The sequence below is a fragment of the Antechinus flavipes genome, chromosome 4, assembly GCF_016432865.1.
Source record: "Antechinus flavipes isolate AdamAnt ecotype Samford, QLD, Australia chromosome 4, AdamAnt_v2, whole genome shotgun sequence".
In the NCBI taxonomy this organism is placed as follows: Eukaryota; Metazoa; Chordata; class Mammalia; order Dasyuromorphia; family Dasyuridae; genus Antechinus; species Antechinus flavipes.
Window position 1 is genome coordinate 38805379 of NC_067401.1, and position 13322 is coordinate 38818700.

At 41.6% G+C, this 13322-nt stretch overlaps 2 protein-coding genes across 2 annotated transcripts; one reads left to right on the plus strand and one right to left on the minus strand.

Moving 5' to 3' along the window:
• Positions 1 to 1427: 1427 nt before the first annotated feature.
• On the minus strand, positions 1428 to 6585 carry OAZ3 (ornithine decarboxylase antizyme 3). Its single transcript, XM_051996525.1, is given in 7 exon segments — positions 1428 to 1720; positions 1959 to 2044; positions 2503 to 2678; positions 3371 to 3445; positions 3447 to 3507; positions 3793 to 3968; positions 6484 to 6585. Coding segments are annotated over 7 exon segments (819 nt in total). The 3' UTR covers positions 1428 to 1577.
• On the plus strand, positions 6552 to 12764 carry MRPL9 (mitochondrial ribosomal protein L9). Its single transcript, XM_051992635.1, has 7 exons — positions 6552 to 6694; positions 6848 to 7004; positions 9700 to 9824; positions 10050 to 10100; positions 10852 to 10953; positions 12023 to 12106; positions 12224 to 12764. The coding sequence occupies exons 1-7, from the start codon at positions 6584 to 6586 to the stop codon at positions 12344 to 12346; spliced, it is 753 nt and encodes a 250-aa protein (XP_051848595.1). The 5' UTR covers positions 6552 to 6583; the 3' UTR covers positions 12347 to 12764.
• Positions 12765 to 13322: the final 558 nt, after the last annotated feature.

Sequence of the window (13322 nt, forward strand, 5' to 3'; positions counted from 1 at the left end):
GTGTGTGTGTGTGTATCATAGACTACCCCAACCAGAATTTTTTTTTGCTGCTGCTGAGGCAATTGGGGTTAAGTGACTTGCCCAGGGTTACACAGCCAGAAATTGTTAAATATCTGAGGCCAGATTTGAATTCAGGTCCTCCTGATTTGAGAGCTGTGTTCTATCCATTACACCAACCAGCTGCCCCACCAGAATATTTTTAATGCATAAAATAACATTGGATGACAGAAGAAGCCAATTATATGGAAATAATTGTTTTCAAAATACTTTTTGAAATTCATAGACCCTAGTCAAACAGCCCCTATTTGAGGGGAAAACTAAGGTAAGAATAAATTAATGTTTTTAGCTCATTAGAATACCTTGAGTAGTGTCCTCGATGTAGAAAGTTGCTAGTGGATAAATTATCTTTTTCCATATCCACAATTAAGTTTTTACTGCCTCAGATAATTCCAATACTGTCTTGTCAGAAGAAATGGAGTCTGACCCAGGGGAATCAGGTAGTCAGTGAAGCACTTTTTTTTACATTTCCCCTCTGGTAAACAAGTTAGTCGTCGTTTGCCTCAGTTTCCTCTACTGTAAAATTAGATAATGGCACCTTCAAAGAATTGTTGTTAGGATCTAGTGAGATATTTGCAAAGTGTTTATTTAGCAGAGTCTCTGGCATAATTGGTGCTACAGAAATGCTTATTCTCTTCTCTTTATCTGCAAAATGATTGTGGTCCATTTATCATCAGTCTCCGGATAGCTTTTGCTTCCTGTTCTAAGGGGCGCTAAAGTAAAGGACAGAACCAGTAGAACTATTGCCATGGACTAAAATCTTCCATATTTGGGCTGCTGTTGAGACTCTTCATGATAGGAGTAGAGAATACATGGGTTTTGATGTCAAGTCAACTTCCTTAGTGCAATATGACTCCCAGGATAAACAGTGAATGGACAAAGGGGACAACATTAATTTATTATAAACAGCTCACATTTATATAGTGCTTTAAAAATTGGAACACATTTTGCATTCTTTGTTCTACCCTGGAAGATTGGTGGTGGTGATAGGATCGCCACATTATGGATAAGGAAACTGGCTCAGGTTGGTTACATGGGCGCTTAAGATCCTCCCTGACTCCAGGTCCAGCAATATCTAAACCCACTTGACCAGAGGCATCACACATGTGACCCACACTCCCAGGTGAGGTTTGAATTAAATCCAAGTGTAATTGGGAAATATTTTACCAAATTGATAAAAAATAAAAAGCAAAATTACATATTAAAAGTCAATTGTGTAGTTCAGCAGGGCTCTTTCTGTACAATTAGTGTGGCTCAGTTTCTACCCGAGTTTGGCAACACTGCCCTAGATCATCTTTTGCCTCAGGATTAAATATGTCCACTTCTCAGTGCTATTATTTTGTTACTCTCAAAGACAAAAACCAAGAATCGATGATTCTACTACCCTTTATTCCTGGGTTGGGAGGAGGTACCCTGAATCACATCCTAAAAACCTAGGACTCTGGATCCCACTATGCCTGGGGCCTGAGCCATATTATTTAACCTCCAGTTCCCCCACTTGAGTGGGAGCATGGCTGTATTTAGGAAGGCTTACTAGATAAGTGGCCACAATCCCTCTCAAGAGGGTATACCATGAAGATGACATTGTCCCAGGGTGGGAGGGCAGGGTGGTCGGGTCTAACCACCTCAAAGCCCATGTAGCTGAAGGCCCGAAGCAAGGCACCTACGAGGGAGGAGAAAGCAAGTCACTAGACGAGCCCTTTTCGAGCTTACCCACTTTCTTATCCCTCCACCTCTCCATACCCTTCCTTTGTCTCCCAACTTCCCTCAAGTACAGATAGAAAACTCCCAAAAGGATTACTTCCCAAGCCCACAGTCTCAACAGTGCAGAGGAAAAGGAACAATAGTGAGGGTGTCTCCATCAACACAAAGTGGACAGGGCAGTTTCCCAACCCCAATACCTCGGTCATTCCTAGCATTGTGGAAGTTCACAAACACTGAGTCCACATCTGTTTTCTCCTCCACATACTCCAGTGTCGCTGTCAAACTGGGAGCCAGAGAAAGAGAAGCTACTGAATGTAACCACGCAATAACAAGGGACAAGCCTATTGTCAAATTCATCAGCTACCTGATCCTTCCTTAACCTAAACACCCGAGGAGCAAGTTTCCAAAAGTTGGTGTAAATACTCCAAATTTTGCAGCTTATTAGACTTATCCAGAGTAAAGTAAAAAGCCAAGGAGACTTCCTACCATAGGAAAAATATTATTCTTCCATATCAGTTTCTAGAAGCCTAAGGGCTCCATGTCTGTGTGTGCCTTAAGCCCATCTCCATTTATCTATGGAACAGGGGCTCCATTTGTGTGTCATCATACGTATATCTTCATATTTAATCCCTATGTATATCTTGGCCTTTCACATCTAGAGCATCATTTTCAGGGATAGCTGACTGCCTGGCTATCCCATGAGAGTAATCCAAGTTGGGATAATGAAGGTTCTACTCTCACCTCTCCCGATTGCCTTGGTCCAGTGCCCTGTAGGGGATGTCCAGGAAGAGCCGATGGTCACAGAGGAGGCCGTGCCAGTGGGCAGAAGCCTGAGGGGTGAGGCGGAAGTGGAAATCTAATTGTACTGGGTCCTGGTGGAGCAGGGAATCATTAGCTAGCACCGTCAGGTTCCCAGCCTGTAAAGAAAAAAAAAGTCAAAGTTAGAAAAGTTTTTTTTAATTGAATGCTTCCATCCAAACTTGCCCCCCCCCCAAAAAAAAAAAAAAGTCATTGGAGCTTTCATAGTATCCCTTAATTCCAGAATTTAACACTCAAAAATCAGATTATCAGGATAGCATATTGTCTAACCTCAATTTATCAATTATCCCTAGAGGCTTTGCAGTTAGAGGTGGTTGAATTCTTCCCTGGTAGAGTTTAGAAAGTTGAAGACTTTATTCCTTCTCTTATTTTATCATTCCAACAGAAAAAAATCTTTCCCAAAACAGCAATACTGTCCTGTTTTCAAGGCAATTATATCAAATTCTTTCCTGCCCACTGCTTACTCTGTTAATTATCATTTAGATTCTTTCAATCTCTTCCCTCTTATGAGTAAGGAAATGAAAACTGGACATGTCATCTGAAGAATATACTAAAGTGGGAAAAGAACACGAAGTCAGAACAATACTTGGTTTCTAGTTTTCACTTTGTCACCTTGGGTAATTCTGTTCCTCCATTGACCTGTTTTTTCAATTGTAAAATGAGCTTCAACTAAATCTCTAAATTCCCTTAAAAATTATGACAATCTCTTTCAACTGGCTATTCCCCTAGAATGTTGCTATGGAGAGCAGGTACTGGGATGGGGTGGGGGTCCTCTTCAGAGTTCACTTACCGAGTACAGCTCTTTGAGCTGCTCGTGGTCTCCCTGATCAGTGCTTCTGCCCACCTGGAGACCTGCTAGGGACTCAGGAGCACTGGAGGCAGCACCGAGGTCGGAGTGTCAGGTTATCCCTCTCAGTTACGATGTAGCTGATTAAGAAGCAGGGGCCTAAATTAGGTGCTCATCTGTGTATGATGGGAAACACTAGACCCCTTCATGCCATCTCCTTTCCCCAAATCATTAAATCATCCCTTTTCTGCTGTTTTCTAAACCAATATCTTTATTACTAAGAATTCTCCACCCCAAACTCCCAACCTATTTCAGTATTTTCCCACCCCTTGCCAGTTGGTAAGTTATTTTGAAATTTGAAATGCAGATGGAAGAACAGAGTTTAAAGAAGCAACTGTAGCTTGGGAAGAGCTTAAAAATATTACCTTCTGAGACAAGGGTTACAAGGCATCATCTTCTCCTGAACGGTGAGCCGGTACTTGTAACAGTAATTCAGACAGGCAAAGGGAGAGCAGAATGGGAACAAAGAGTTTAGTTTATTCCCTTTCTTGATTAAAGAAAGGGAATATATAGGAGGGCACAGCCTATAACAAGGCAGTTTCTTAATTCAGTGCCACCCTTTGGCAAAGTGAGATGGGGAGAGAGGATCTGGAGACTTCTGTTACCTACTATCATTGTGACCCGCTAGGCCAGAGACAGTCCCACTGTGACACGGACAGAAGTCCTGGCCCTAACTCATCTCAGGACCTCATTGTTGCTCTGCATATCTACTTTACCCAAAGGCTCAAAGATATTTCAGAGACAACACATAGGCTTTCCAGTGTTACTCTCTGAAAGCCATTTCATCTTTCCTCAAAGAATAGTGTCCTCTTCCCCATTCTAGATAGTGGTGTTTTGAGGGAGGAAAGGTTGAAATATCCTCACTGCAAAGTCATAAACCAAGGGAAGAAGTGTTCTGGGACCTCTTTTCAGAACTGAGGAAGCTACCAGTTTCCTTTTATGTGGTCCATAACTTATGTTTTCCCCTAGGTCAATGTTCCTTCAATTTTTTTAAAATATTTTTTCCAATTACTTATATAGTTTTCAGCATTTACTTTTGTAAGATTTTGAATTCCAAATTTTTTTCCTCCTTCCTCCCCTCTCCACTCCCCAAGAGAGCAAGCAATCTGATATGTTATGCATATACAATCACACATATTAGTCATGTTGTAAAAGAAAAATCAGAAGGAAAAAAGTCACAAGAAAAAAAAAGTGAATATGCTTTGAGCTGCATTTAGTCTCCATAGTTCTCCAGATGTGGGTGATGTCTATTGGAATTGTTTTGGATCACTGTATTGCTGAGGAGAGTCTGTCATAGTTGATCATCACATAATCTTGTTACTGTGTACAGTGATCTTCTGGTTCTGCTCACTTCACTCAGCATCAGTTCATGAAAATCCAAGTTTTTCTGAAATCAGCCTGATCATTTCATTTTTTTAAATGTTATTTTATTAAAGCTTTTTATTTACAAAACATATGCATGGGTAATTTTTCACCATTGACCCTTGCAAAACGTTCTATTCCAAATTATCCCCTCTTTCTATCCCCTCCCTTAGATGGCAGGTAGTCTAATACATGTTAAATATGTTTAAAATATATGTTAAATCCAATATATGTATACATATTTAAAGTTATCTTGCTGCACAAAAAAAAAAAAAAAATCGGATCAAGAAGGAAAAAAAAACTGGGAAAGAAAACAAAATGCGAGCAAACAACAGAGTGAGAATGCTATGTTGTGGTCCACACTCAGTTCCCAGAGTCCTTTCTCTGAGTGTAGATGGCTCGCTTCATCACTGAACAATTGGAATTAGTTTGAATCATCTCATCATTGAAGAGAGCCAAGACCATCATATAATCTTGTTGTGTACAATAATCTCCTGCTCCTGCTTGTTTCACTCAGCCTCAGTTCATGTATGTCTCTCCAGGCCTTTCTGAAATCATCCTGCTGACCCTTTCTTACAGAACAATAATATTCCATAACACTCATGTGCCATAACTTATTCAGCCATTCCCCAATTGATGGGCACCCCTTCATTTTCCAGTTTCTTGCCACTACACAAAGGGCCACCACAAACATCTTTGTACATGCAGGTCCCTTTCCCTCCTTTAAGATCTCTTTGGAATATAAGCCCAGTAGAAACCCTGCAAAAGTATGCAGTTTGATATTTTTTTGCTGCTCATCATTTCTTATGAAACAATTACATTTATATGCCATAATCTGTTCAGCCATTCCCCAACGATAGGCAACTTCTCAATTTCCAATTCCTTGCCACCACAACAGGGGCTGCTATAAACATTTTTGTACATGTAAGTCCTTTTCAAGTCTTTTAACTTCTCTTTGGTATACAGACACAGTAACGCCTGTTTCTCCAGGTTGGATCAAAATGTTCACTGAATATAACACATCAAGTGTCCACTATATGCAGAATAGATGAGTCTGAAAAATACTGACTTGATTTATAAGGATAGTTGTCATAATTTTTGTGGGCTTTATTTGGAAAAACTTACGTTGACTAGAATCCAGGACTAGAATCAGCACGTTGGAAGTCCCCTAGATATTTATTGGGAACCTCTTTTCCATTCAGAGCCTGTTTGTTTCTTAATAGATGAAAAACACTATTCTTCCCCCGATACTTATAACCGGAGGCTGGTGTAACCGTCTGCTCATGGACGGTCTCCGAAGGTGGTCTTTTCCATCTTTTGAGGAGGACGCCCAGTGATTTTATCGAATGTACAAGGGACCCTTCCTTGGGGAGGGGAGGGGCGGGGGGGGGGGGGGGAGGAAGAAAGCTCTGACAATAGGAACGCAGGGGTCACGCTTCCAGGAGCTCAGCTTTGTCTCGGTTTTGTTTGTGTTTTGCTAAGTCGGGCAGCTTTTCTTAATTTTGCTAGAATTGTGGTCCCCAAAGTGCTAAGGACAAACTGGGGGGAGCGCACTGCTTCAGAAGGGCACGGCCAGGGAACATCTAACACGCCGACCATTTCTCCTCCGGGTCTCAGTTTCCCAGCTTCGCTTCCCGAGGACCCTTCCCGACAGAAACTCTAGGGGAGGCTCGCCTGACTGCCTGTCCCCTCACGCGCAGACGTAGTACGTTCTGAATCAGGCGCGTCTCGTGCGAGCCCTTCTGGCCGGGGTCCTTCTTTCCTGTCGTCGCCGGCGCTCTTCTCTCCGAAGCCATGGCGTTGCGCCTTGGCCGGCTCTTGCTGACTGGGGCCGGACGGCTGCTTCCTGGACTCAGAGATGGAACTCCCGGCCTGGAGCGTAACTTTAGTCTCTCTCCCAACTGGGTGAGGGATCCGAGGGCTTGCCGGGGGAGGGGAGGAGGAAGCTGCGCTCTGAGCTTCAGGGTGGGCTCCCTGGGGAGAGTGGGAGGGTTCTCCCGCTAGCCCCGGCCCTCGCAGCCTGACCGAGCCCACCTCTATTCCCCCTCTTTGGGCCAGAACACAGTGGTCGTGGAGCGCTGGTGGAAGGTCCCGCTGGCCGCCGAGGGCCGGAATCCGCGTCTGCGCCGGCGACACCGGATTTACCGGCTGGTGGAGGACACCCAGCACCGACCGAAGGAGAACATGGAACTCATTCTAACCCAGACCATAGAGGGTAAGCAAAGGTCTGCGGCGGCGGGAAGCCTGGCCGGCCAGGTGGGAGCCCCGCATGGGACCCGTGCGGATAAAAGCCAGGACTCTCGCTAGGCCACAGTTGGGACCCTTCGCGAGTCCTCTCTGTTGCCTCGCCCCTGACCGTTCTCCCGCAGCTGCTCCAGAGCAAAGGAGCCTAGGGGTTAGCTCCGGGATGATGGCGGAGTTTATGTCCATTTTTAAGGAGGAGAGCAGGGGAGAGAATTTTTTCTGGAGTGAAAAGACCAATAAACTTGGTGGAGATTGAGAAAAGCATCGTCCTCTTGCTTCCCTGGCATCGTACTGTGCACTTACCCCCAAAAAGGTTATTCTCTTCCTCTAAGGAGAGTGGGCGTATCCGACATCTGTGGTTTATCAAAGTGGGTGCCAGGACAAGTAATCTACAGAACCCTCATTAGGAGGGATCCTGGGGTAAGGCATTGACATTTTACTCTTCCCAACTTCCTAACGGCATGCAGTGGTTAACCATGTAGTTTCCTGATTTCACTCCGAATTACCTTTTATGCTGTCATGATAAGCTTTTTAAAAACTTTTGAAGAGATGGCCATGAGAGTAAAATCCACTGAGGTGAGGAAGCAGAGATTTTTGTGACTTAGTTCTGCCTCAATGCCAAAACATCCTTGTTTTTTATATCTGTTTTCAGTGTGATAACCTTTGAAAAGTTTGATGACCACAGATTCACTCCAGTTTAAAGTTTTCTTAACTGATCTTGTATAGTGTGACCCAAGTTCAAGTCCCCCATCTCCAATTTATCAGTGTACTTTCTAAAGTGCTATAACTAGATCTGAATACATTTCTCTAGACAAAGTTTGACCAGTTGAACTGTCACCTCCCATGTTCTGACTTAATTTCCCTTAACGCAACCAAAAATCATGTTAATTTTGTTTAAGCTATCATATTATTGAGCTTATAATCCATGAAAACTCTCAGATACTTTAAAATCAAATTATCTTTTGGATGTCTTCAACTGCATGCCCCTTAGACATCTCAAACTCAACATATCCAAAAAGTAACTTTTTTTTCTTCCCTTGTGAACTGTGCTGTTATTGTTAAAGGCACCACCATTCTTCTAGTCACAGACTTTCTGGAAACCTCAGTGTCATCCTCAAGTCTCATCCCATATCTATTATGTTGTTGAATCTTTCACCATATATATCCTCTTATCACTCCATATTAATAGCCATCACCTTAGTTCAGATAATTCTCATCTCTCATCTGGTCTCTTCCTCCCCTCCATGCAAGCCAGATACATTGACTAGTTGCTTTTTCTCACACATAACCCTCCATTTCCTATTTCTGCCTTTGTTCTCCTTGTGTGTGGAGAATGCTTTTTTTTTTTTCTATTCAGTCTCTTCATTTCCTTGAAGACCCCAGGAAAGTCTCACCTACAAGCAGTTTTTCCTAATCTCCCCAACTACTGACTTTTCCTCTCTTAGGTTACCCTTCATTGAGTTTGTAGCTATTGTGTATGTACATCATTATTTACCTGTAGTCTCCTCTGTTGCAGTGTGAGTGCCTTGAAGGCAGGATTTGCTTTTCCCTTTTTATCCCCTGTGCTCAGCACAGGGATAAAACTTCATAATTACTGAGTGATTAGCCCTCCATCTCAAAGCAGATTTTTTTTAGCCCAGGTATAGGATTTACATTTAATGTTTATTTAGTGATTTGATTGATTTCTGTTAATGACTTTTGGTTGAGTGTGTGCTAATCTTTTAAGCAAGCTTGTCCCAGCTTTGTGTCATCTCAAAATTTCTTAAGTTGATGGTAGATTGTCATATATTTATTTTGTCTATGTATTTGTGAATGTCGACTCCAATTGAATATAAACTCCTTCAAGGCAAGAATTGTTTTCATTGTTGTCTTTCTATCCCCAGGATCTGGTAATTATACAGAAGATATATAAATCTTACTGATTATGTTGTGAAGACTTGTTCTTCTTGGTTCCAACTCATAGTGGTAGAAGTTAGAGAGGCATATTAATCTCAGTGTAAGGGAACACGTCCTATAAATAATACAGGCTGCCTCAGGAGAGGTGGTCAAGTATTTCTCCCTACTTGAGAAAGCTGGAGGATTACTTTGAAGAGAAGATTCAAGTCAGCTATAGGTTATACAGATAAAGTCTGAAGTTCCTTCTAATCTTGAATTTCTGTGATGCTTCCTTTATATTTTTTAAGTATGTGTATATCTGTACATTTTCTTCCTATGGGATTATAAGAACTTTGAGAACAAGTTCTATATCATGTCTATATTTGATTTCCTACAGTATATCTAGCATGCTAACTTGTAATAAACATGTAGCACTGAATTAAATCCCTGCTTTACAAATGAGGAAACTAATGCTCTCAGAAAGATTAAATGACTTGCCTAATGCAACACATTTTATAAGGCCTCGTGCTCGGATTTTCCTGACTCTAAATCCCAATAATCTTGCTGTGATACAAACATTTGAATTTTTCATTAGGGAGACACCTGCATAGAGAACATCATATCTATCCACAAGTAGACATAAAAGAAACCAAAGGATGTCCTTAGTCGACATGTGTCCATATTTCTCTTTTCTAAAAAAATTAAGCATCAAATAAGAGCACCTCTTCAGTTTGCTCTCCCTTTTTGAGTTATCTGATGTAATCAGTATTTATTATCGTTTCCTTTGGCAGACCTCGGGGTCCGAGGTGCTGTTGTCTCAGTGAAGAAGTCATTGGGTCGGAATAAACTGCTTCCTCAAGGTCTGGCTGTGTACCCATCTCCTGAGAACAAGAAGATGTTTGAGGCAGAGAACCAGGTGAGCAAGGGGGATGAACAGGCAGTGAAAACAGTGGTTAAAACCCTCAATCTTCCTGGAAGGAGAATGGGTTATCTAGTTCAATTTTGAGATTTAATTTGAAAACATAGAAGTGAAAGGAAGGAATGGGATAAAGAATTTCAAAAATAGTGCCTTCTCAAGCAAGAGGGAAATATTTACCACTGGACTCTTTTCTTCTCCCCCATGGCTCTTTATCTCATCTAGTTGCGGCAGGAAGGGAAGATGGAGAAGCTCCAGACCAAGACTGGAGTGACGGTGAGTGGGGATCCATCAATCAGAATTTGAATGCCTCCTACAAAAGTCCCAATCTTTCCTAATGAAAAGCAACTTTGGGTTTTTTTTTCCTCAGTTCTCCAGAATTCTAATAATCACTAAGAGTGATATGAAGATGGGGGAGGAAATGGAGTCAAAATAGGGAGGAACAAGCCCCAGTTTGTGGAGCTACCACTGAGGAATCCTTGACAACGCTAGGTCCTTCGGAATCTAAGGAAACATAGTCACGCTCATTGCCCACAGTGACTTAGTTTATTGTTAATATAATTAGCATTTATATAGTGCTTATTTTGTGTGAAATACTATACTAAATGCTTTAGAGTTATTTCATTTGATCCTCACAACAACCCTGGGAAGTATAAAGGTTCCCAAAGAACTTCAGAGTTCAGAGAGTTCTGAGAAATAAGTAGATGGTCAGACCAGATTGTAAAGTACCTTGAATTCCAAGTGGAAAGAACTTGAACTTTATCCAGAAAGGATATTTACATATATATATGTAGGGATGGCTTTCCCATGTAATACTAATGCTAGGCCATACTTCTATAATAATAAGAAAAGCTGAATTTATTAGTCTTCTAGGATCTTAAGTTTTAAGATACCCAATTGGCTAAAATGCATAAAATGTACCTCCTCTAAAACTAAAGTTTACCTCTCTGTAAACTATACAATTCCCTGCGGTAATGTCTCCATCCTTCCAAACTCATTCCTCACCTTCCTTCTTCCACTGCCTCAGACAGTGAAATTCCTCAAAAAATGTCACCTGGAAGTAGGAATGAAGAATAATGTCAAATGGGAGCTGAATCCTGAAATTGTCTGCCGCCACTTTCTCAGAAATGTAAGTTTGCATTGCTTGATGACCACATCTGTTAGGCAGTCACATATTTCTGTGCTGGAGGGGGACCTGGGGAAGGGGCTAATAGAAATAAAAGGCATTCCTTAGGTTACAGGCCTCAGAATGGTATCATTCAGGTTGGGGGCCAGAGAGGGCAGAATTGGTTGTATTTTCTAGATGAAGAGAAAGCAGCTAGGAAAACAGTGAGATGTACTGATCAGGTTTGCTGTTGGTGTGTGGAATGGAAAGAAAATTGGCCTTGGATCTGCTTTTTACTAACTGGGTGAAGCCTTCAGCTTCCTTATCTGTAAAATGAGAATAATACTGGACCTGTTTGTCATAGGACCATCTTGAAAATAAAAGATAAATTTGTACAAAAGTGCTTTAAAAGCTGTAAAGATTACATAGAAACTAGCAGGCATTTGCCAGTGATATTCTGTAGTCAGTCATCACACAATTGCCTAGAAAAAGTGGATATTGCAAAAGTCCCTCCCTGTTTTTTCTTTTGCTGGTTATTTAAAAAGCATTTGATTTAGTGACTCCAGATAGTGTGTCTTACCTCCACAATCCATAAACACTGAAGAACAGCATTAGTTACACCTACCATTTTTTATACAAGCTGGTTTGGGGGGAAGAGTTTGATTTTTATTGAGATCACAATAGAAAATGTACAGTCGTGATTTGTTATGTAGTACAATGGAGAGTAATGGATTTGGTGCCAGAGGTCAAAGAATCAAACCTTGGCTCTGCTCTTTAATCTTGTGTGGACTCCAGCAAGTCACTTAGCATGTGAGGATGTTCCCTTCTATGTGAAATGAAGGTGTATTGGCCCTTCAAAGAGCCTTTCCATCCTAAGATTGGATTGGCTCCTTGCTTCTGTTTCCGTTTATTTTTCTCCCTGTGGCAAATTGAAACAATACCCAAATTGGCTTTGGTCAGATCTTTGCACAAGAGTGGGCTAGACTGGAAAATTTTGGAAGTAGTTTGGTGTGGCTTTTCTCGAAAGGTAGTTTTGCGGTAGGATTTCCACATGCTATAACATTAGCAGTTGAGATTGAATCTTGTCTTGCAGCTTGGGGTAGTAGTATCCCCACATGCCCTAAAACTACCTGAAGAACCGATCACAAGATGGGGCGAGTACTGGTGTGAGGTGACGGTGAGTTTCCCCCTTGCATGAATCCTTTTTCTTATTCTAATTGGAAACCAAATTGAAGAGGTAATGCTAAATGGTTATCTTAAAATGGTGTTATTTCCAATTCCTGTCTGTCTACAGGTGAATGGACTTGATACGGTGAGGGTCCCCATGTCTGTGGTGAACTTTGAGAGGCCCAAGACCAAGAGATATAAGCGTTGGTTAGCCCATCAAGCTGCCAAGCAAATGATCTCCCACCAGTAAAGAACTTCTCTACTTATGGCAACCAGATAACCTCCAGGCCCTGCTCTGGAATTATTGGAGCAAATCTTGCTTCCCTCCCTGTGAAGTAGTTTGGGTCTGAGTGTATAAGCGCAATCAAGAGAACACATCATTTTCCTTTTATTTGCCAACTATGTCATGGATGTTTCCAGCACCTTTCACTGTCCATCTACTGCCCTTACTCCAGTCCTGGTTGGGAAGCACAGGAGTCAGTAGATGTGATAAGGATTTGAATTGACCCTGAGGCATCTTCAAACAATCAGACTGAGCCCCTCTAAAGGAATAGACATGGAGGTCCTAGACAGCCTCCCCAGGATCTCTCCAGTTTTTTTGGGGGGGGGTGGTACTGAAGCCCACCATGTACATCATGATCATCAATAAAGAGATATTGTGCTCTTTAGAGATATGATTATTTGGGGACTCCAGTTATGAGAATAATTAATATTTGAGCCAGATTCTTGAGGTGCTAAGCTTTGGCCCTAGATAGTTTAGAAAAAACAAATGAGATTCCCACATAAAATAATCATGGACAAGTTGTTCTTGGCTAGTGTGATGAAAGGAGTAGACTGCCTCTAGTTGCATTTTCTGGTGATAGAAATGAAATGGAGGTTTTCCCTAAGTTATTAGTGCCTTCCTTTCTGTTTTATATTGGAACCACCACTGTACATGTTGTTTCCTCCCAACAGAATGTAAAACTCCTTTGTGTTTTCACGTGTTCCCTGAAGTGCTTCATAAAAATGTTTTTACAGGACATGCTAAATAAATGGAAGGTGAAAAATAGGAATTTTGTATTGGTCTAGTGCAGTTAAAAAGCTCGCTCTTAGCACATTGGAAGTGCTAGGAAGTTACAAAACTTTAGGAAATAGAAAGACATGACAAAGACCCTACTCTTAGAAAGAAACAGGGCTAAAGACAGGTGTTGGAGAGGTGAAGCTTCACTTTAGTCCTCTGTAAAACA

Excerpts from the sequence above, each read along its gene's own strand:
- MRPL9 (XM_051992635.1), top strand. The coding sequence starts at position 6,584 with ATGGCGTTGCGCCTTGGCCGGCTCTTGCTGACTGGGGCCGGACGGCTG. Across the intron at positions 7,005-9,699 it reads TCTAACCCAGACCATAGAGG|ACCTCGGGGTCCGAGGTGCT; the intron begins GTAAGCAAAGGT and ends TTCCTTTGGCAG. Across the intron at positions 12,107-12,223 it reads AGTACTGGTGTGAGGTGACG|GTGAATGGACTTGATACGGT; the intron begins GTGAGTTTCCCC and ends GTCTGTCTACAG.